We start from the raw sequence: 25,000 nt of genomic DNA, 5'->3' as shown, positions 1-25,000 counted from the left end.
ATTTTTTTTTCGCAGTAACTGATGTTTTTTAGACAACGAATGCGAGAAGTATAACAACAAGACAATGCTAATAACAGGAAATTCCTAAGTGTCATCATTCCCTACAAAAACAAACAAGTTTTTATTCATTTTATTTATCTTTCTGACCGAAAATATGGAAGTGCCTGGCATAACTAATTTCGAAAAAATTACTCGTTTATCTTACCGGGTTGTGAAGCTGTCTTCTATTTATCTTCAACTGGCAAACACAGATAAATAGATTAATAGAGTATGAAAAAGACATCGGTATGAACAGTATCTTTATCAGAAGGGACCTGGGAAAGCTAACGCAGTGAAGTGTCTTAACCATCTCGCTAACTAATGACCACTGGTCAAGGCCACAAATTCTCAGGAGAAACTAAGGAAGAAGTCCAGTGGTGCTCCCGGGGCCAAACGGTATTGATCATCTTCTGAATGAAGGAAAATAAGAGGAAGAAGAAAGCAAAAGAAGGGAGAGGGGAGGAGAGGAAAAGAGAGAGAGCAGACCTTGAGGATCTTGGCACGAGATTCCATTTCGAAGAAGCCTCTTTAGCCAAGATTCGTCAAAAAACATTATTATTAATATAGGAAAATCACTGAGGATGATTGACATGAGGTTGAAATTATTTTTCACTCTTACCTTGTAACTTTGACAAAAAATAGTTTGTCATTTTCCTAAGGAAGTTCTCTCTCTCTCTCTCTCTCTCTCAAAACAGACAAATTTACTCGTAAAATTCCTTACTGCCTAATCCTCAGTTTCGAAGGAGACCATTAAAACATCAGCATCTGTGATCATCACATCTCGTCTACCGTCAGTGATAAATCATCTTGTGCTTTCAGCTTTACCTAAATCTGCAGAGATGCCAACAGCGTCTCGCTGAAGAAAGGCTTACACGTCCTCAGACTTCTACTCGATTAAATTGAAGGCGTCGAGAAAATATTTTACAGCAGTGTTATTGCTCTAGTTTTTCTAGGCATTTACTCCTGTTTAGAAGCAGTTTTGTATATATAACTAAATTTTTTTTTCAAAATCAACTCCGTGTTTACAAAAGGTAAACATCATACGGTACTCAGTCGACTATGATTTGGCGACTTTCCAACTGTCCGCAGCCTTCTCCACCCCGCAACCCCACCCCAACCTCCACTAATCAACCCCCCTCCTTTTCAATATTTATACACTTATTTACCAAAATTCTCCACGAAAAAGATACTTTCAAGAGTTACAAGGAGGGATTATAATGGTCTGGTAGACCAATCTGAAGTATTTTACTTCTGGACCATTACTTCGATAATGTCTCCCAATTTAGCTAAAGTTGGGAAACTGTTACCCGCTCTTGTCGAGGTTAGGAGACTGAAGCCCAATGCGACTTTGAAGTGTTTTGCCTCATTGCTTCTTCATTTTGTCTGATTATCCTTTTTTTAAAGCAGGTTTTGGTTATTGTCTTTTATAGCCTCTTGTTTTTTCCCTGTTTTTCCATTTATGCTCTGTTTTCATTAAAAACTCGCTTTGCAAGTGTTGACCTTTCTGGCTACTCCTGTGTGTCTGTATGTGTGTGTGAGTGCACTTAGGTTAATATTTATTTTGTTATTTTTTCTTGTTGCTTTGCTTGCTTAATCGGTGATATATTTGTAATGAAAAAACAAGGTTTTTTCCTGATTGAATTGCAAGAACAACTGGCGCCGAAAAGCAAGTCAAGTCTCTATGTGTTAAAACTGCCTTATATGGTTTATTAGTTCTTGGAAGCTGTTGAGATCTCTCCAAGTTTTTACCTGATCTAGGGTAGCTCGCAAAGAGAGAGAGAGAGAGAGAGAGAGAGAGAATCTATGTCAAAGCTCTCGTCACAGGACTTCCTGAGACAAACTAGGTGCTGTGTTTTTAATTTTTTAAAAATCATCATCGTGTAACGTCATTATAGCATTATCAACAATAAGTCGCGTCTTAGACGAGTTTTCACGGTTACGAAACCTTCCGAAAAAGTCTAAGTAGTTTAATGACTTCCATGCGACACCAACGTTAAAGCAATTACGTTTTATGGTGGACGGGCTTGACATTACAACACTATAAAAGCTTCATGTAATTTAGCGAAGTTGTCTGCAAGAGAGAGAGAGAGAGAGAGAGAGAGAGAGAGAGAGAGAGAGAGAGAGAGAGAGAGAGAGGAGGGCTTTATCTCCTTTGAATCCAGCGTCGTTCTCTAATAAGTCTTGCGGAAAACAGAAGTTGCACAACAGGTTATGAGTCATCAGGTTTTCGAGTGAAAGTTTAGACAAATATTTATTAATATTTAACCACGAAAATGCCCAGACAGCTCTGTCTCCTCCCACGAGGACTACTGCACGTAACCATTTTTGTGTGAGTTTTTGTTCTTTTTGTTTCGTGTTTATTTCGCCAACACTTACTACAATCTCTCTCTCTCTCTCTCTCTCTCTCTCTCTCTCTCTCTATATATATATATATATATATATATATATATAAATATATAATATTATATAAATATATATATATATATATATATATATATATATATATATATATATATATATATATATATAAATATTTGTACATTTTTATTCATTTTGTTTCGTGTTTATTTTGCTACCACTTAACTCTCTCTCTCTATATATATATATATATATATATATATATATATATATATATATATATATATATATATATATATATATATATATATATATAAATATATATAGTATATATATGCATTCAAGCATATACAGCAGACATAATCCACATATATATATATATATATATATATATATATATATATATATATATATATATATATATATATATATGCATACAAACATACAGTATATGCATTCAAGCATATACAGCAGACATAATCCACACTTGTATAAAGAGGATACAATGTGGATCAAACCAGTCGAGTTAACAGCTGAGAAAAATTACCACAGATGATTCCCCTCCATTAATACTTATTCTCATATGTTATTAACTCTCTCCCTGACAACTCTGGTTTGACTTTCATCGACCCTTTCTTCATTCCGCTGTCGAGGAAAGAGAGACGGTCACTCGATATCTCGTAAACCAGTTTATTTTGGGTTTCATGACGTCTGTCAGGCTTTCACTCAGGGAATTCGTTTTAAGGTAACCCTCCGGGTCTGATGAAGAGGCAGGCAATAAGCTCCAGACGAAACACACTCTCACACACACACATACAGACACGCACACACACACACACACTCACCGTCATCGATTAATATCTTGCAGATACATAGCAGCTAAACCAGGCAATGTTAGACCCGCCGTGTTTCTAGAAAATCGTAACGTCTCGTCACGAAAACCGGTAAGGAGCGACACATGGCCTGCGTACTCCAGTTACCTTATGAGCACGTTTTATGAATGGCAAAACATTCTCCAGTCTGGCTGTTATTATTCGTAGCAGCTACGATTATAACTTATCCATTTTCAGGGGAAATTGTGTTCTTAGATACGTTGATTTTAGGATATTGGATTCAGAGATTGGTAGGCTTCTTTACAAAGCGAAACCTTGTTTATCAAAAGTGTCAAAATGATACGGTGGAACTTCGTATTACTATTCTTTCTTGAATTCATAAATTCAGACATATATTCTTTCCGTGTGTGAGTGCGTGTGTATGAGAGAGAGAGAGAGAGAGAGAGAGATGAACTATATTTTGGGTAATTCCTCACATTCCTTCGTATATGTTTGTTCAGCAGATTATGCGTTATGAAACGATCCCTGCTTCACAATCTGTCATGTCCAGTACAAATTCAAGACATTTACTTTCATCTCCGTCTTCGAAGTCGTGAACCGCAATGCTTACATTCGTGTGTGCATTTGTCTGTTTGTGTGTGTTAATTGAATATCTCGAGAGCGTATGAGCGGAATCTGATGGGGTGTTTTAATTTTGTTTAATTTCTGACTTCGAAAACTCCTGTTACAAAATATTTATGTGAAACTTCCGATTTTTCCTAATGCAGGAAAAAATTTCCCGTCGCAACTTAGAACGACTGCAATGGTAATTTATTGCCATTATACCAACCCAGAATGTGATGTGGCGATAGGGAAGCCCTTCCCTCACATCACAAGGCAGCTTGCAACGCCGCCTGCCAGACGAGGCAGGAGGCAGGCTGTGAGTAGGCAGGAATAGTGTGGCAGGTGGGCAGGATGCACTGCTGCCTCTCCTCTCCAACACACCTTCGTTTAATCGTCACTCTTACTTTTGTCCGTCTTGTTTAATCCTTCATTTGTTACTGTTTCCATGATCTATAGGATTTTAATGTGTTCATTTCCTTCACTTCCTTATTCTCCACTATCATTTCTTATCAATCCATTCTCATTTTCACCTTATCATCTCCCACCCCCTTCCCTTCTCGCTGCGGCCACCACCACCTTACCACCCACAACTTTAGCCTCAGCATTCCGATATGCCCAACCTCTTGCCCCCACCTCTTGCTGTCTTTCTCCACCCCACAGGTACGTAGAGCTCCCTGAACCTCCCGGAACATACCTAAAGGGTTGGCTGTGATGGGAGGGGTGGCGCGTGGGGTGGGGAGCCTTTGGTGGTGGAGGGGTTGGGGTAAGGGTTGGGCTGTTGCAAAAGAACTAAGCCGGAGTAGAGGGAAGAGGTTAGGTGGCAGAGAGAAATGGGAGGTGGAAGGAAAAACAAATCGAATGAAATGTTGAATGGATTACTATCATTCAGGCTGGTTTTGAACATATATACATTAGCGTTATATATGAATCTAATTATCAGTATATTGCCTGAAGATATTCTTCCTATATGTATGGTTGAACATTTAACTTTGTTAAGCTTATGTGTTGATGCGAGAACCTGCCACCTCAAGTCAAACGCCGGTAACCACGACCTCCTCCCTAGACGTATTTGAACCCCTTAATGACACAGCAATTTGTTCTCCCATTCCCAGTTTTGGACGTCTTCTTACGCAAGCGTATGTATCCTGACCATCTCTCCTGTAGTTCTAAATAAGGCTCCTGTATTTACTAACGGTGATGGGAAGAGAGGCAGCTTTTGGCACATTTTTTCTGCTCACCTTCGAACTGTACTTCTACAAGAGTTTTAAGTGTTTTCAAATCTTATTTAGATGAAAACAGAATCATCTTCCTCCTGGCCATACGTCGCATGCCCTGTCTGTGACTTTAGATCCTTAATAGTATCTGATCATACTGGATATTCAGAAGTTTATCTGATTCTCCGAAGTTACGAGTGACTGCGATGTGTATATGGACAACGCGCTCATTGTGGGAAATGTCATAAGTTAATTTTAGTTTTCGTCGAAACCGGATTTACTTCCTGACTGAAATGCTCATCTCTTGACACTTTCACTGCTCTCTCTCTCTCTCTCTCTCTCTCTCTCTCTCTCTCTCTCTCTCTCTCTCTCTCAGATATAAATAAATAAATCAAATATGAAAGATAATTCCCTAGATTTTTGATTGAAAATTAGTACACATTCCCACACACACACACACACACACACACACACACACACACACACCCATATATAAATACACAAGTGCAAATGCACACGATATACTTAAGTTATGCGCTTATAAATAATGTTAAACAGGAAAGCGAGGAACCGATATAATTTGTCTGTGTGGTTCTGGAAGTGGATTGTGCGTGTGTCTGTGCGTGTGTTCGTGGCACAGTCGGGCTGGGGAAGGAGTGCAGGTGTGTCTAAGTTTAATTCATGATGTAGCGGGAAATAAGGTCAACCAATCCGGGCGCATTCTGGCAAGAGAGGGTAGCTCAAATGTTCTCTCAGAAACCGAAGGAGAGTCTATTTTTAAAACAAGAGGATTTCGGATTCGGAGGAGGCTTCTCGTGTCTGCTGGTCGAACGTTAGTTAGAAGCACGTTAAGAAACAGTGCTGGCGAAGGGAATACGTCTGGGTCCTTACGAGAGAAGGATAATTATCGCTTTGGCGTTTGTGGTAAATGGTGGGTTCGAAAGGCATTCTTAAGGGAAGCGAGGTTTGGAGGGAGGGAGGGAGGAGGGCGGTGTCTGACTTACGTAGTTCGTCGTCGGGTGGTGTGGAGGTGCTAGTGGTGGCGGTGGTGGTGGGAGGAGCCCGCGAAGGAGGGCCTTTCAAGTTTATACCTTCAGTCGTGAACTGTGGTTCGTGTGTGTGTGTTCCGAAGCAAAGCTCTTGATTCTCTAACTCTCCCCTTTCTCCGATTAAGCCGAGGGGATAGCTGACGAATAACGCGTGAAATTCCCCTCTAGCTCACACCTTGCGAAGTTGCGACAGACACCAGGTTCGCTCCCGTGACGCTCATTTGTTATTGTTGGGACATTTCAACCTTTTTTTTTTTTCCTTTTTACTCTGGTCTCTTTCAGGTCTCATTATTTGGCCGTTGTTATTTTCTCTGACGATGCAGTGGATGCTGAACAAAGGGAATTGTTAAATGGTGATGAAATAAGCTTAAGCTCATCGTTTGGTGGTGAAACGATGTGGATAATGATATTTCTCAAACGCTTCCAATAAAACAAATAGTGTGGTGTGAAATGAGAGTAGGGTAAAAGTTTGTACAACTATAATTATGTAACAATGAAAAGTACCGAGAAACTACATACAGCTGAAAACACACATTAAGCTTGAGTTGGGTCTTTAATGATAGACAGTTATAATGTAGTCGTGCAATAATCACGCCCCTCAAAGTTAATTGTTGGCATGAAACATATTTTAAACAATTCGTGACTCGTTTAATTCCAGCGTAACCTTACGTAAGTCATTATTCATTTTAATACCAACAGAGTGTGGGCTCGGAGATATGCATATGTAGAGGAAATGAACTGAGTGATAAAAGAGCGAAGGGAAAGAAAGAAAAAAACAGAGGAAGAGAACTTGACGGGGGATGGGAGGGGAGGGGGAGGAGACGGGAGCTCTGGGAGAGGTGGGGTAATAGGGCAGAACTTTGCCAAAAGGTATCACGTCACACCCTGAACATAGACACACACGCACGCATACACACACACACGGTTCTAGAACATTTGAAAGACACTTGTGGGCCCATCCACACCTCATAATAGGATTTAATATGCACTGGAACAGATTATTAACGCATCCCACAATGAACTTACCTTCGAGTGTTTTCGTGACCCTAGCTTAAAATTTTGTTCACGGATTTAGAAACGGGATTATTTTAACGTTAGAAACTTACTTCGTGCAGCGCCTGTTCCCCACCATACTAGAATTGGTATGTCGAGGACTGGAACATGAAAATATGAGACAGTCTGTTTTCATTTATAAGTAACTTGTCATTTGAATCAAAGAACTGTGAACGGTTACTATTTGGTAATGTATTTTTTTTTTATCTCACTTTTAGTTTTTGTGAACGCGTCCCATTTCCGAAGCTAATCTCATATGTGACTGTGAATGCATCTAGATAAAATATCAGTTTTCGATTAGAATGACTTTTTGAAAAGAAACTTAGAATTCTAATACAGGCTAAATGGGTGTTGAAAATGACTGAAAGTAAGAAGTGAAGCCACATTTATCTTATTTTCGAAGTTGGACCGATTACAAGATATAGAAGGTTCCTGGTGCATTACAAGATAAGACGAGTGGCACCTAAGCACTGGATAAAGTTTGAAGGCGCAAGCGAAAGTTGAGAAAAGCTTTGATACTCTTGTTTACATAGAAAAAGGTTCTGGAAGTTTGTTATCTTTGTAATTTCACATCACAATGTGGCCTTCTCACATTGCCAAGCCCTTGAAGAGGGCTCCCATCAAAAGATCGGTAGGTTGTAACGTCGGTTTTTTTTTCTCTCTAACACCTTTCCCGTGTATGTGTCCTCGTGCAGCACTCTCTCTCTCTCTCTCTCTCTCTCTCTCTCTCTCTCTCTCTCTCTCCATTACATATACCGGTACCGTATATATATGATGTACCTCTTGATACACACAAACATACATATATAATATATATATATATAATATCTCACCTTACAAACTAAAGACACATGTGTTAAGTAGATAGATGACAGCACTCGAAGGTCTTTTTTTATATATTTGAATCCCAGCCTTTATAAAAGGTCTGATACCTATCAGGTGAAGAAGATCAGTGCGCCTTCTAGAAGAAGCCTTCTTCCTGGTGCTCCATTATCGCGAATTGCACCTGATTGCATCACACTTTGCACTTTATCTTGCTACCTGCTGGCTCTGCACTCTTGGCACTTCCTTCACGCTCTGATGGGATTCAGATCCTCTTTGGGTGGCCATGTATCTTCTCATTTTGACTGTCATTCTTCTTATCCAAGAATGAAGCTTGAAAGAGGTCCTTGCATCTTCCTATTTTGACTGTCATTCTTTTTATCCAAGAATGAAGCTTGAAAGAGGTCCTTGCATCTTCCTATTTTGACTGTCATTCTTTTTATCCAAGAATGAAGCTTGACAGAGATCCTTGCATCTTCCTATTTTGACTGTCATTCTTTTTATCCAAGAATGAAGCTTGAAAGAGATCCTTGCATCTTACTATTTTGACTGCCATTCTTTTTATCCAAGAATGAAGCTTGAAAGAGGTCCTTGCATCTTACTATTTTGACTGCCATTCTTTTTATCCAAGAATGAAGCTTGACAGAGATCCTTGCATCTTCCTATTTTGACTGTCATTCTTTTTATCCAAGAATGATCCAAGAATGAAGCTTGAAAGAGGTCCTTGCATCTTACTATTTTGACTGCCATTCTTTTTATCCAAGAATGAAGCTTGAAAGAGGTCCTTGCATCTTACTATTTTGACTGCCATTCTTTTTATCCAAGAATGAAGCTGACAGAGATCTTTGCATCTTCCTATTTTGACTGTCACCCTTTTTTATCCAAGAATGAAGCTTGAAAGAGGTTCTTGCATCTTCCTATTTTGACTGTCATTCTTTTTATCCAGGAATGAAACTTGAAAGAGGTCCTTGCATCTTCCTATTTTGACTGTCATTCTTTTTATCCAAGAATGATTATCCAAGAATGAAGCTGACAGAGATCTTTGCATCTTCCTATTTTGACTGTCATTCTTTTTATCCAAGAATGAAGCTTGAAAGAGGTCCTTGCATCTTACTATTTTGACTGCCATTCTTTTTATCCAAGAATGAAGCTGACAGAGATCTTTGCATCTTCCTATTTTGACTGTCACTCTTCTTATCCAAGAATGAAGCTTGAAAGAGGTCCTTGCATCTTCCTATTTTGACTGTCATTCTTTTTATCCAAGAATGAAGCTTGACAGAGATCCTTGCATCTTCCTATTTTGACTGTCACTCTTCTTATCCAAGAATGAAGCTTGAAAGAGGTCCTTGCATCTTCCTATTTTGACTGTCATTCTTTTTATCCAAGAATGAAGCTTGAAAGAGATTCTCGCATCTTCCTATTTTGACTGCCATTCTTTTATCCAAGAATGAAGCTTGAAAGAGGTCCTTGCGTCTTCCTATTTTGACTGTCATTCTTTTTATCCAAGAATGAAGCTTGAAAGAGATCCTTGCATCTTCCTATTTTGACTGCCATTTTTTTATCCAAGAATGAAGCTTGAAAGAGGTCCTTGCGTCTTCCTATTTTGACTGTCATTCTTTTATCCAAGAATGAAGCTTGAAAGAGGTCCTCGCATCTTCCTATTTTGACTGCCATTCTTTTATCCAGGAATGAAGCTTGAAAGAGGTCCTTGTATCTTCCTATTTTGACTGCCAATTTTTTATCCAAGAATGAAGCTTGAAAGAGGTCCTTGCATCTTCCTAATTTGACTGCCATTCTTTTATCCAAGAATGAAGCTTGAAAGAAGTCCTTGCTTCTTGCTATTTTGACTGCCATTCTTTTTATCCAAAAATGAAGCTTGAAAGAGGTCCTTGCATCTTCTCATCTTGACTGTCATTCTTTTCATCCAAGATTGAAGCTTGACAGAGATCCTTGCATCTTCCTATTTGACTGTCATTCTTTTATCCAAGAATGCAGCTTGAAAGAGGTCCTTGCACCTTCCTATTTTGACTGTCATTCTTTAATCCAAGAATGAAGTTTGAAAGAGATCCTTGCATCTTCCTATTTTGACTGCCATTCTTACCTTGCATCTTCCTATTTTGGCTGCCATTCTTTTATCCAAGAATGAAGCTTGAAAGAGGTCCCTGCATCTTCCTATTTCGACAAAGAGGTCCTTGCATCTTCCTATTTTGATTGTCATTCTCCTTGTCCAAGAATGAAGCTTGGAAGAGGAAAAAGTTTAGATTATATCTATCCATTTCTTACCTCCTGACCTGTCTGTCTTTCTTCCCTGTCATCACAAAATCTCAGAGAAGACTTTATCTGTCCGCTTTCTTAGGATCCTTTTGCTGCATGGATATGGCCTTCCGTGTGTGTTTACTTGATCCATTACGCTGTCTTGTCCATGATCTTCATTTCGTGATTTCCTTGACTCGGTTTATTTATTCATTTTATATTTTTACTTGTATTATTTCACGCACAACTTACCTTTCCTTGGGATAAATTATGAGTCAGTGGATAATTGATGCTTCATTTATTCGTGACCTGCTTAGTAGTCTAATTTCGCTTGTTAAGTTCTGAAGTGCGTCATCTTTATGTATATAATTTTTAAAGGTTCGCTTTTTCGTTGTTTATTTGATTGTAGTCTCCCTCTTCTTTTATAGTCTTCGCTGATTGCAGCAGTGTGTCCTTTGTAAATGTCAAACTTTGTTGTCGGCCTTGGACCCTTGTCCTCAGTCTTTTCTGACCTTCCACAGATAACGTATCCCTCTGAATATTTTTAACTTCAAAATCACTTAGAATTCTCTCTCTCTCTCTCTCTCTCTCTCTCTCTCTCTCTCTCTCTCTCTCTCTCTCTCTCTCTCTCTCTCTCGTAACTTTATGTTTAATCTTTAGCACTTGATCTTTTTCTAGCTGCATTTTGAACAATATTTTATTAATTTACCATTTTTGTGGAGAGTTCTTTATGACCATTAATTGCAAAATGCAGCTTGTAGTCGAAAACTTACCCGCAATGTTTGAGGACTTTGTGAATCTTGACCCCCAATCCAATCTTAAGACCACACACGCGAGAACATGATTATGAACTTTCAGGAACGTTCTTGGCAATAAAGAAAGATGGAAAATGTATTGAGCCTCTGTTATGAAGAGAAATTGTTTTTGACCATTTGCAACGAGGGCTTCCCAGGAAAAGAAGTAAATGTGGCCTGAATGTAACTCGACTGCAACAAACACCTCATCCGCCCACACCTAATATTGCTGATTGTGTGTAATTGTCGCTACCCCTAAGCGTCTCGAGGGACTTCAGCTATTCTCTCTCTCTCTCTCTCTCTCTCTCTCTCTCTCTCTCTCTGATTTGTTTTACACATATAATTGTAATTTTCATCAATCATACTTCTCTATCGTACATCTCTCTTTCGCTCGCGTCTACAAATTTTCTGTGGTAATTGGCATGACATTAGTTTGTGACGTAAAAAATATAAGTAGTTGAAAAAGAAATTAATTGCTTCACGTCTCGAGTTTCTCGTATTTACTTTCGTATACTACCGCTGTGTCGTAGTTGCTCGATATAGTTTCTCTGGTAGAGTTTGTCGTAGAAATTGATAGCAAATGTAACCAGTCTTGCAACTTCCCTGTTCGTTTATTAGCATGAAAGTGCAATAGATGCCCACATAATTTTATAGATTTGGCCTTTATGCTGTGTACTATATATGTACATATGTATATACATATACATTATATATATATACCGTATATATATATATATATACATATATATATTTACATATACATAGATAGATCCACATAATTTTATAGATTTAGCCTTTATGCTGTATACTATATGCGTATATGTGTATATATGTATATACATATACATTATATATATACTGTATATATACATATGTATACTTATATATACATAGACAGATAGATTGTCTGCATGCTGCTGATGAGTTTCTGCGTAAAAATTAGAAGCGGCTGATGTTCTGTACGTTTTCTGTTCAAGAGATTCATTCATTCTTGTTTTAGCAATTAAACGATGAACATAGCTGTGACTGCTGTTTGGTTTTTCTATGGAGCCGTACAAAGTAGGGAAAAAGGTTTATTGGTGATATATTAAATAGGTATATAAAAATTTATAGAAATATATGTATAGAAGATATCATCACAATTATTTTGCTTGCCATTACTTTGATTACTAATTTGAATAATTTAAAATGATGTTTTTGTTGCTATTGAGAATTAAGAAATTTTTACTCTAAAATTTTATCAACTAAGCCGTAAGCTGAATTACATTATTCTTACTATAGTGTTAATGCAGCATTAAGTTCAGATAAGATACAATGGCTGCCATTAATACCGTGAATTTTCTTGCTTTCAGGCTGAAGACGGTGAGGATTTTCCAAGGCGCACTGGCATGGACGACTTGAGAAGTCGCCATGGTATGTTCCGCATGCCAGCATGGATGTCAGAGGATGACGACATGAGCGATTTAGCAGCGCGGATGTCACATACGCCTCACTTCGCGACTATGGGTCGCCGAGGTGGGCCGTGGCGTGAACGTCGTAGCTCTGGGGGTTCTGCTATGAGCGCCACTTCCGACGACTCTTGCGATGCCCCACCCACTGATAAGTCTTCACAGTGCTCAGGGGGGTCCAGTGATGTCCCATCACACGAGATCCCCATCCGTATAGAGGCCCCTTGCCCACCTTCTATGATGCAGCAGCAACACCAGCCACAACAGACACATCCAGAAGCAGAGAACGAACCCATCTCACCACTCTCAAGTGCCTTTAGTCACAGAAAGGACACTCAGTATCCTGTAAGAACCACTTCAGCAGTGGATGCCACCCAACCCCCTGAACATGTAACACGGGCAACCAGGTGTTCCTCTGCACCTCCTGAAATGGCAGATCAACCATTGCCTCAAGAGCCGCAGAAGCCTCCTCAACAAAGATTTGTGTCCAAGATAAATATCACGCCACAGTCACCTCAGAGTCCTACATGTTCAAAATCAACCGCTATACCCTTCTCCCCTCTGCCTGCTAAATTCAATACTGTACCTAAACCCTTTGTTCCAGCAAATAAGCAGCATTCAGATTCTCCAGCAGCACCCTATGTCTTTGAACAACCTAGTGTGCCGGAGCCACCTCAGCAACCAAGTAATCAAAACCAACAACAGCAGCCTCATCCCCAACTGCCATCATATATGTCACAACATATGCCACAGCAGCAGCCACAACCCAGTCAGCAGCAACAGCACTATCCATCTCAGCAACAACAGCAATATCCATCTCAACAACAACAGCAATATCCATCTCAACAACAACAGCAATATTCTTCTCAGCAACAGCAGCAGTATCCATCTCAGCAACAATTCCACCCACAAGAGCAGCAGTTCCAGCATCAGCAATACCAGCCACAGCAACATCAACAGCAGCAGCAGCAGTCGCCTAGACAAGGCGGGCAAAGGCCTAGTGTTGTTCGCAACATTCCTATCTTTGTAGAAGGTCGTGATGGCCCCGTCACAAATGAAGAATCCGGTACTCCTCCAAAGAGTTCTTCACAGTGGGGCCCATCTTGGAATCAGCAACAGCATTTCTATCAACAGCAGCCTGCACCACAACAGCAGCAACACTGTCACCAGCAACAGCAAAAACCTCAATTCAGACAGCATGCACAGCATCAGCAACAGGCCCCCCAACAGCAGAGTCAGCCAATTCCTACACCTGTTCCAGCTCCTCCTCCACCTCAGTATCAATCACAAAATCAACAACAACAACAACAACAACAGCAACAACAACAACATCAGCAACAATCAGAACCACAGGCTAAACCACAGCCACAACCTGCCAGAGACCCTCGTTTAACGCAAATTGAAGCTGTACAGGCATCTGTTGATGAATATAAAGCTAAGGTCGATGCTTTTACTGGTACGAAGAGTGATCGAGAATTCCTGTACCTTGATGAGATGTTGACAAGGGCACTATTACAGTTGGACAATGTTGACCCTGATGGTCGTGAAGATGTCCGGCAAGCGCGCAGAGCAGTCATTAAGAACATCAACGCTGCCATCTCTGCCTTAGAAACCAAGGTCACCGATGCTGCAAAGAAGAACAAGGACAAGGCTCCAGAAAATGGCGAAGTCTCAATGGAAACAGATACACAGCAGGAACAGTCTGCAGACACCAAAAATAGTCAGGAAGGCTCTGACAAAACTGCCGATAGTAAGGAACCAGCTGAGTCTTTACCGAACAATGCCGATGCCACCAAAAATGCTGAAGAGACTAAAGTAGAGAGTATGGAAACTGCAGACTCTCAGGACCCTACCTCAGCGAGTAATGACAAAGAGGCTCCAGTGACGACGTCAACTTAATATTTTCGATGGAAGCTATCAAATGAATGACTGATGAATATTGTATGGCTGATTTTTGTGTAAATATGTGTGTATTTAATTGAGCTAATATATATATATGACTGAATAAAAGAAAGTTATGATATTTGTTGTGTTGGTTACCCAGTTCATCTAAAGTTTGGTATATATATAGAGCTGAAGGTGTAAATGAATTTGTGTATAGTCATGTCTGTGTAGCTAACTTTTAAGGAAAGGTAACACCGTAGTTAAAATTCATTAAGAGGCACTTATTTAATTTCACGAGAGGCTCATATAGCACAAGACCATGCCAATATAAATAGCTGATGGCTTTTCATGTAACAGTCTTTCATCTGAAATCTGATGCAACGTATCTGTACATAGCTTTACCTGTTATGTTTAAGCTTTTAATTTATCAATTTGTTATAAATTATTTGTATAAATCATGAAATGTCTCACTATTCACAGAAGGGAAGCGAAGTCGAAGGTTTGTGATGTAAACACAAAGGTTATTACAATTCAAACTCGCCACTGCCTTAGGAAATGCTTTGGGTGAGCCACCGCATCTTTCGATGGCTCACTGCTATTTGGCAGGGTGCCGGAAGGGTCATGGTTCTTCCGTGGCACCCTAGTTATTTTGGCACAGGGCTGCTTGATCCGGGAACTGCTGAATGGGAACTTCCTCAAAGATAAATTTAAATTGCGATAATTCTTCGTAGAAACGTCAGCTTAGTGAATCTCCTCTCTATCATATATGCCATCGAAGAAAGCTTTCATGCTGACGGACGGAAAGTTTGACGTTTGGAAAATGGCCCATCTCCGGCCCACTTCCGGTTCTGGTCGTCACCTGTGGCTTCACTTCCTCAGCATCATCCTTATAAGCTTAAGTAGGCGTGGCGTGAAGTCAGATGTCTGAGTTATGAAGTGTTAACGTAGAGGGGCGAAGAAAGTGTGTTAAAATCTAATTAAATAAAACCGGGGGGTTAATTACATTTCAAGAATTATGACTCATCTTTTTACTTACATTGCAACGAAGCACAAGAACATCACTCTGCTGTACGGTGCTAATTCAGTAGGCTATTATTATGTAAAAAATCAGCAATGCATTTGCATAATTTGTTTTCCTTCCTGCGTTGTAATGCCCACTTTTACTGAAAGAATTTATGTTATTTTGGGCAATGAATGCAGGAATACACGCAATCTTGCTTTTTAGAAAACAACCGAAGAATTTTTAAAACAGAATTATATAAACGTGAGACGGACTATCTCTAGCTGGGTTGAAAATAGACCCAGTGCCTTTCCCTGACTTGGATTTTGCCAAGCCTGTGAAGTATTGCGTCATTTGTTTAGATGAGCTTTGTTTCAAAAGTGGCAATATTAACCCCCATACGTTCTGAATTTTCTTTCCTGATTAGCAAGGTTACTATTTGCCTTGTTCAGCGGATGTTGTAAATTTTCCAGCTGTTTAACAGATATTAACGTTAAACATTTTCAAAACACGCGCCCCAAAACTTATTCGGGATGAAAATGAAATAGTTTGAAATCTTTTGATAAGACGGATTATAATAGAAAACCACAAAATTAGAGTTTTCTTTCTTTGAAATTCTGGCATTTTACTGCCCACACCAAACTATAGGCTACGCTGCTTGTTGTTTAGAGCTGTAAAAGTATAATGGCTTTTTCAAAAAAGTTTCAAGGGATTAACTGGTTTTCTACATCTACGAAACCCAAGTAATCCTTGCTGTCGATTATGCACGATTTAATGTTCTACTTGACCTTACGTACAAGTAATTTATTATCAGCGTCCGTATGTGAATAGTGATCCTCTGAAGTGTTTCTTCAATTTAATGAAACTGTCCTGTGAAGCACGAGAGATGCAGAAGCGTATTGTACATAGAAATCCACTTGGTTACTGTACTGCGGTGTGGTCTTGTCTGTTGTGAAGTGGCTTGGTTTTTCAAGCTCCTGTTGCATATATACATACACGTATATATGTAATTGTGTACATATATATACATAATCTTTTATCTGTAGCTTAATGATGTTCAATTTACTTGTCTGAATATTTCTTGTAAAGAAATTTCACCCATGTAAGGTGCTGTCAGGATTTTCGTAAACTTAAGGGGCGCCATTTAACCATCGTTATCTTTTCGTTACATCATCAGCAATGACGTGTCATCTTTACAGATTATATTATAAGAAATGAGGTCACTTTTGAAGTTTGTTGTTCCACTGAAGAACGAAGAGAGAGGTCATATGGTTGATATGATCATTTCTGAAAATTTTATCGTTCTTGAATGACCTGGGGAATTGGTGCTAAAAAAAGGAAAGACTTTAGATTCGTATCGTCCATGCATGTCCACACAGCCTTTGTTTTGCTCTAAATAACGAAAATCTTTACCAAAATTTGTTCCATAGGTAAAAAACTAGGTTGATTTCTCCTTGATATCAGAAGGCGGGCATGTCATGAAATTAATTTCATCAGAATCACTCCCTTTTTTTCAGATAAGCTTCTGTAAAGTTCACTTTTCGACTTAAATGACAAATTTTGTGAGAGGAAAATTCGTGAGCAGAGTTGGAGTTTCAGGAAAAAAAAAAGGTATAATTCTTTTTCACTGGTCAGAAACTGAATCTGTCTTGGAATGATTATAAATGGTATTTACTATTCGGGTAGGGTACTGGAAGGTGTGTCAATGGCCCTTTTGACTTCCTGAGGGCAGATCTGTGGCCCCACCCATGGCGGCTTATTCTCTGAATGGTGGCGCTGACGTCGATTGTGATACATGACGTGCCAAAGATAATGTGTAAATATATATACATATGCGTGATGCGTGGTATGCATCATGCACGTATATAAACTGAGTTATAGAGATATTCTGGATGTACTAATAACTCGATTGTGATTCTTTTCTGTTTCATTCTCTGTATACATGCCACTTAAATGTAAATAAATATATTTCTCCAATTAATCATGATTCTTTTCTTTATTCCTTTGACCATTATGATTTAAGGTCTGTTTTATGTTTTGAAAGGAACTCAGATTTAATCACCATCCTCTTGGAATGGTTTACCGCCATTACTATCACTCTTATTGTGGAATGGTGTTTGATGATGGAGTGGTTTTTGGAGAGGGAATTTTGTTCTCAGCAAGAGAACGGCTTTAGAAGAGTACCATCTACCGAGGATCTTGGTAAAGGAACAAAAGTGCTGTAAGAAGTTCCAGAATCTAAATAGTGAGGTGAACTGAGAAATTTAACATCTTAATAATGAGGCCAATAAAGAAATTTAACGCTGAGTAAAAAGTAGCGTACTCAAGGATAAAATAGGGCAGGTCACCCACACTGGATGAAACGGGTAAAAAGAAATCGCTCTCAATCTAAAACCTGCAGCAAACATGAATCAAGGATACGATGAAATAGGATCTGTCATGTTTAAGGCATTCTGAAAACACTCTCTTCTTTTCCTACATCTATTTTCAATCAGACATCCTCATTAAAAGAGAGAGAGAGAGAGAGAGAGAGAGAAAATGAACTGTTTTCCTAAAATCCCACCACTTCATCAGTGACGGGGAAATGCTTTAATGAGACGAGGACTCAACATGTGTTTACATTTACTCTCGAATTTTTGAAAAAGACGCACACGCACAGATACGCACACACACACAGACACGTGTAGAGAGAGAGAGAGAGAGAGAGAGAGAGAGAGAGAGTCACATGCCGTGAGTAAGTCACAACAGCAAAGGGCGAATGACGTCAGAGGGCGGGTCTTTTCTTTACCTTTATATGGCCTCCAGTCTATAATACCTTTTCCACCCATTTCTCTCTCTCTCTTTCTTTCTCTCTTTTCTGTCTGTCTGTTTGTCTCTTTCTAACCACACATACACATACAGTATATAAATAAGAATAAAATTATATATATACCTGTATATGTATATATATATATATATACATATATATATACATATATATATATATATATATATATATATATATATATATATACTGTGTTTTTATACATACATACATATACATATATATATATATATATATATATATATATATATATATATATATATATATATATATATATCTGTGAGTAAACTCTTCTATATGTGATTTAGCCCTAATATCGGGGCTGTAATTTTCTGAATCCAATATTATACGAAATTTAACAGTCGCTGAAGAATCAGTGAATGAAAAGTTAGCCTGAGGTAATAAATGATTTGATCACCATGTCATAGAATCATTCTCTGCGGTTCCTACCTCTGTGAATGGCATAAGGCAGACTCATAAATGACTGAGATAGATAAACAGATAGAATTTTAGGCCAAAGGCTAAACGCTGGCACCTATGAGGTCATTCGGCGCAGAAAGGGAAACTGACAGTGAAAATGTTTGAAAGGTGTAACAGGAGGAAAACCTCGCTGTTGCACTATGAATCAATCGTTAGGAGAGGGTGGAAGGTAAGATGGAAAGAAGGAGAATACGAACGGAGGTACAGTAAAAGGAATGAAAGGGGTTGCAGCTAGGGGACGAAGGGACGCTGCAAAGAACCTTAAGCAATATTAGCCTACAAGAGCACCACCGCATGAGGTGCGTAAATGATTGACACCTTTACGCGAAGGCTTCTAACGAAAATTAGAACTACGAGTAAAGAGAGGCAGAAACACAAAGAACGAAAGAAAGAAAGAAAGAAGCCTTAACTAAAAAGGATACTGCAAACTCTTCCATTTTTCTCTTAATCTTCAGCTAACTGCAAAAATAGTTTGCCCTTATTTAGTCCGTCCTTCCCGAGCCAATCTTCATCTGATCCCCAATTGAAGGCTGTCTTCGGCTAATATTGACTTTCACATTTTACTGGTCACCTTCCATGAAAATTCAGTTCTTTTGTATTGAAAGTAAATTTAAGAGTCTCTCTCTCTCTCTCTCTCTCTCTCTCTCTCTCTCTCTCTCTCTCTCTCTCTCTCTCTCTATATATATATATATATATATATATATATATATATATATATATATTTTATATATATATATATATATATACATACACATATATTGTATGTATATTTTATATGTGTACACACACATACACACACACACACACATATATATATATATATATATATATATATATATATATATATATATATATATATATATAATATATCCACAAATATAGCAATTATTTTCAATTTCATTAATGACAGGTTTTCTACCTCTGCCATAGATATTTGTAATAATCTCGTGCCATAGCTGCTTCACATTTAGAGATCCATTACTTATGAACGCTGGCCTAAAATCTAATGAGATATATCGATCTCTCTCAGCAGAGATGAGGTGCCACAAAAAATTGTTCAGCCTCATATAATTAGATATGTCAAACACCAAAAGAGAAAGGAGACAGTAAACGTGTGGGCAGAACCTCTTAGGTTCAGATTTCCAAAGCCGATGCCTCAGGGGAAGTCTGAGAACGAGAAATCTCTCACCGGAGCGTGAGATTATTGTGGTGTACTGTTTAGGCAAATACACGAGTGTGTGCGTGCATCAGATTGAAGAAGAGGTCTTCTGAGATGTAAGGCTGAGGGAATGTAAACTCGAGGAATCTTTCACAACGACGCACAGCTATTCTGTAAATATCAATATTTGACGTTTCTGGTGAGAATCAGAAAACAGTTCAGGTAAAGAGGAACCATGACAAACCATGTATTTTAAATATGAATCTTTCGTGAAGAATTTGGTACGAAGAATGATCTGTATCGCAATATAAAAGTAAACTATGATGAGGCACGATGTTATTTCGTTATTCAATTCGCAATGTGGCTGCCTTTATTCGCTTCTCTTGGATAAGCATTGAAGTTGCTGCTCCCAGTTGTCTACGGTAAGTGACGTATATAGGTAGTTCAGTACAAAGCTGATTTCCAATAAGAGTAAAACTACTCTCTCTCTCTCTCTCTCTCTCTCTCTCTCTCTCTCTCTGAGAAACTATGTTAAGGAATTATAGATGCGAAAGTAAAGAAGCGAATGTGTAAACAATATACGAGAATATTCGTAGTCAGAATGTACAAATGATAATGGACTTACTTAGGGAAAGAATCGTTACTTAGGGAAAGAATCTTTACTTAGAGAAAGAATCTTACGTGAGACTGGCTAGCCATAGAGGGGATCTATTTTTCTAATAAGGGTATCTCTTATTACATTAGAATGGATTATATTTATATTGACAGGTATCTTTACTTAACAAAATATCTTTCGAATTCTTCTAATTAATGGAATGATTGCAACTGAGTATATGTAAAATACGTGTTTGAAACAATTCCCACCGGAACGAATTGTTTAGGATGATTAAGTTTCTAGCTGCAAATACTTGACTACTGCTGACGATTTTCCTTTTTATTACATTATTTACACAGAATTTTGTAAAGCCAACCTGCGCTCTTTATTAAAGTTCTTCATTAAAACTGATCTTACAACAGATAGAGTGCTGACAATAATATTTGCATAATAATCCTTCAAAATTTTTGGCAAAGAAAGAAGTCTGTCGTAATACGGTAAATCTGAGGAGATATTGTAATTAAAAGTCTGCACGCTGCAAGTACTTCAAATGTTTTCTTGGCTTCATGTAATGCTACGCTAACTAAGAACTTTTGGGTCTTTCAAAATAGGCGCAACATCATAAATTGTCTGGGAAAACTCGCCATCTAAAAGTGGCGTAGTGCTCTTAAACATGGAAATCTATAAAGAGATTCATTTTCATACCAGAATTTCAGTCAAATTTACATTCAGTTGTACTTTTTGATGCCCCTAAACTGTCCTTCACTCCATACTGTACCCAGATGACGTGTTTGTTAAATATAAACGAAAGCGGCTGGTACTGATTTATTTCTGTTTCTTGAGGGTTCTTACTGTAAGTCTAGTCCACACACGCACCCACGCACACGCACACAAATATCTAATATATACATATATACACAATATATATATATATATTATATATATATATACATATATAATATATACATATCTCTTTCTATATATATCTGTATATAATATATACATATCTCTTTCTATCTATCTGTATATCACAGCACTCTCTCTCTCTCTCTCTATATATATATATATATATATATATATATATATATATATATATATATATATATATATATATATATATATATATATATATATATATATATATATATATATATATATATATATATATACAGTATACACACATATATTATACCCTCTCTCTCTCTCAACTCATGTCTAAGAATAATTTTAGAACAGCCTTGATGCAATCAAGCCCTGGAAACCATAGCATGTAATGAAGCTATAAGCCTACGGCTATAGGTCAAGGTTTATTTGTCATAAATATCTGCGACTATAAAGTTAATTATAGTTTTTGCCACTGTATCGTGAACGTAGCTTCGGATTATGAAAGGCACTGTTTCTTTACGCTTGTCTGTCGTTGTTTTTGTTGTGTGCACATTATATATACAATATATAACCTATATGTATATATACATATATATATTTTATATATGTATATATAGTATATATACACATTATATAGACACGTGTGCATATACACACACACACACACACATATATATATATATATATATATATATATATATATATATATATATATATATATATATATATATATATATATACTATATATAAATACACTGTGTGTGTGTGTGTGTTTATGGCTCATAAATCAAATAACTTATTTAATAAATACTGCTTTTAATATACTGTAATGTACATAGTTGAGGGTAGAATGATTTTTATATTCTCTCTCTCTCTCTCTCTCTCTCTCTCTCTCTCTCTCTCTCTCTCTCTCTCTCTCTCTCTCTCTCTCATTGTAAAAGAGAAACGGTTCACATAGTGAACAAAACTTCTAATGGGCCTCTTACATTCCCGGGCCACCCAAAACATCTCCGAGCAAACATCAACTTTGCCACAGGTTTATACAGATTAACTGCATTCCATTGCTGGCTATCCTGATGTAACATTATATGGGTTTCTTCAAGAAATCACTACTACAAAACCCCTCCAAAGTTAACGATACAGTGATATGTCTTTAGTGGATTTAACAAACGCTCCTCAGCAGCGTAATTGGCCTATATTCGTAGTCTCTTGATACTTTGGGCTAACTAAGGACGGGCGGTAATCGTTACTAAGTTAACATACCGAAATCTCCCTATGGGTCTATGGTTACCCTTTATAGGTACAGAGCAAACAGACGAGTACATTTTTCTTTCTTGAGAATGAAAACTAAATTGTGAATGGAATGAAAATTACGCGTCAGTGTTAAGTTTGTCCTATTTTTCTTCATAGTGTGGAGACTCACTCCGAACATTGGCTTGTCAGTCAAAAAATCATCTTTCCAAAGTAACTCGAAGGCAGGTAAAATATAATATCAATGGAAGATTTACGTTGCAGTTCTCCGCGCTTGAAATATGTACCTTCTATAAGAAAGGTAAGAAGATAAAAACATTTGTTAAGTCACATCTGCTGTTAGCATTTGTAGAGCCTGAAAAAATAATTCCCTAAGGCCTGCTCGTACGAGTAAGAGTCCAGCTGGCATAAGGCCAGCTTAATCTAACAACAACAGCAAGTCCTAGGGGCTTTATAATCTATCACAACACCATAATGCCTTTAAGAACAAAGGATCAGCAAAAAAAATATAAACACACAAACAAATATAACAGGTATAACAGCCATCCTGATGAGAAATTGGAAATGAATTTAAATCCAAGTTTAGTCTTGCAAAGGGCAAAATGGAAATCTCAATAAAGTGATTTATCCGTCATCGTCACTGCCTCCAACGCCGCGTGACGCAAGGGGCCTCACTTTCTCCTTCACAGATTGTGAAAATGTTACGTTGTTTACGTTATCATATCGGAGCCATCAGTGACAGGAACGAAGTTAGTTAAATCATATATCTTTATCCTTTACTCTGGTACACAGTATTCAAATCATACTTTAGGGTAGGCGTCTGCGTGCAAAAAATGTTTGAATATGCTACTGAAACTTTGCAAATCGAAATTTTAAATACTATAGCATTTGACTAACTGTTGCTTTCTCCATCATTTTCTGATTTGTTAATTGTAGGGAATAAAAACTGAAAAAAGGGGAATTCTCTCTCTCTCTCTCATTTGTCACTGAAGCAGCGCAGTGTTTTCGTAATGTAAAAAAATAAAACAAAAAGAGATAAAATCTAATTTTTACTGACCACAAGCCGCGAATTCAGTGGATTGCCCTTTAGGATAGAATGTTGGTAGAATCTTCTCTCGAGTACACAGAGATCAAAGAAGTCAAATGAAAACAAAAACTTCTCTGTTAAAGTGACCATCATCCAGCCTCGCACGTTCCCGGTGTGCCTCATCTTGGGAACCATATTTAGATGTTGTTTGAGCAAAGTGAGTTTTTATGTTTTGAGACCCAGTAAGGCGCGGTGATAGATGGGATATGAAGTTCTTCGATTTTATAACGTCTAAAGACAGAAAAGTCGGGTACAGAGGGTACACGTTTCCTATGGCATTGACCCGCGCCACTTACTTCAGGCGCTGAACCATGTCACGCATTTCGCTTTTGCTCTTTTCCAAAACACAAAATATTTTAGTTTTCAGGATTTCTTATTTTTAGGCGTTGTCTAAAGGAAATGTGTCTTGTAAGGTTTGGTAAGGTTGAGGGGCCATCTACTAAAAATATGGTTATTCTTAAAAAAAAAAATTTTTTTCTAATTAAACTTGAGGGATACCAGAAAAGACTTGACCATTTGTCCCCATAAAACCAACAAAATCTTTATCAGTATTCACCAAAAAGCACACAATCAGAGCAAGTATTTCATCCTTAAGGTTTTATTTGAAGAGGGATGCAATCCTTTGGTAACTTCCACAAGTTCACAAGAGAGATTTTGGCACATCAAAGAGGATTTGTAGATTGGCTACCATTGAAACCACATTTCCTTTTTTTCTTTCATTATAGTGATAAATGAAACCAGTGTTCAAAGATCACAGACTTCATAACTAATAATAACATTGAGCACCATGCATTACTGGTATGGGTATATTTTTTCTACGGCTGAGAGGGACTGAAGGGGAAGGTGGGGGGAAGCTACGGCCACCACAAATGATCTTGTTTTGTTATGTTACGGCAAATGAGACATTCCTGATGGAAGAAAGATATTACTCCGGGTGAAGCCACAGACATGTTTCTTGGGGAATTGCAGGATAAAATCGTGGCAGCCAAGGGAAAGGAACAGCCACAAAATTGAAAAGCGTGAGGATCGGTGATCTTGAGAGTCAATGTGGGACACAGTCACACAGTGGCTTAGCGGGAGTTGCTAGGCTGCTGGAGAAAGAAAGGATTTAACTTCTGATCAACAGAACCTTGGCTGATATATTACGTATAGAGATTAATGACTGATGAACATTAATAACGTGGTGCCTTTTCATGTAAATCAATCAATATTCACTATGCGTGTTAAAAAGAGGATCAGGAGAAGGATAGGTACGGCCATTAACTAGACAAATTACCTATGTCAGTCCTTTCGATAGAGAAGCAAAACTCCGACCATAAATGTATAAGGCCTATTTAAAGATAAATATTCCGATATCAAAACACCAGTT

The 25,000-nt window shown here is 38.0% G+C and overlaps 2 protein-coding genes across 7 annotated transcripts in view; one reads left to right on the top strand and one right to left on the bottom strand.

The window, feature by feature from the left end:
* The window catches only part of LOC136845793 (BAG domain-containing protein Samui-like), a 25,195-nt gene extending 7,863 nt beyond the window's left edge, over positions 1-17,332 (top strand). The window contains exons 1-3 of one of the 5 annotated variants that reach the window (XM_067116129.1): positions 6,052-6,156; positions 7,368-7,780; positions 12,371-17,332. In XM_067116129.1, coding sequence (XP_066972230.1) covers positions 7,727-7,780; positions 12,371-14,365 — 2,049 coding nt within the window. In that variant the 5' untranslated portion in view covers positions 6,052-6,156; positions 7,368-7,726 and the 3' untranslated portion in view covers positions 14,366-17,332. Of the gene's footprint in view, positions 1-6,051; positions 7,239-7,367; positions 7,781-12,370 lie in introns of those variants that run through there. The other 4 variants (XM_067116127.1, XM_067116128.1, XM_067116130.1 and 1 more) reach the window with 4 other exon arrangements.
* Srp68 (signal recognition particle 68) overlaps positions 1-25,000 on the bottom strand; it is a 249,126-nt gene that overhangs the window by 49,028 nt on the left and 175,098 nt on the right. The gene's annotated exons all lie outside the window — the stretch shown is intronic.

The sequence above is a fragment of the Macrobrachium rosenbergii genome, chromosome 14, assembly GCF_040412425.1.
Source record: "Macrobrachium rosenbergii isolate ZJJX-2024 chromosome 14, ASM4041242v1, whole genome shotgun sequence".
Taxonomy (NCBI): Eukaryota; Metazoa; Arthropoda; class Malacostraca; order Decapoda; family Palaemonidae; genus Macrobrachium; species Macrobrachium rosenbergii.
Note: the sequence above shows the minus strand (reverse complement) of the source record. Positions and strands in the feature narration are given on the sequence as shown.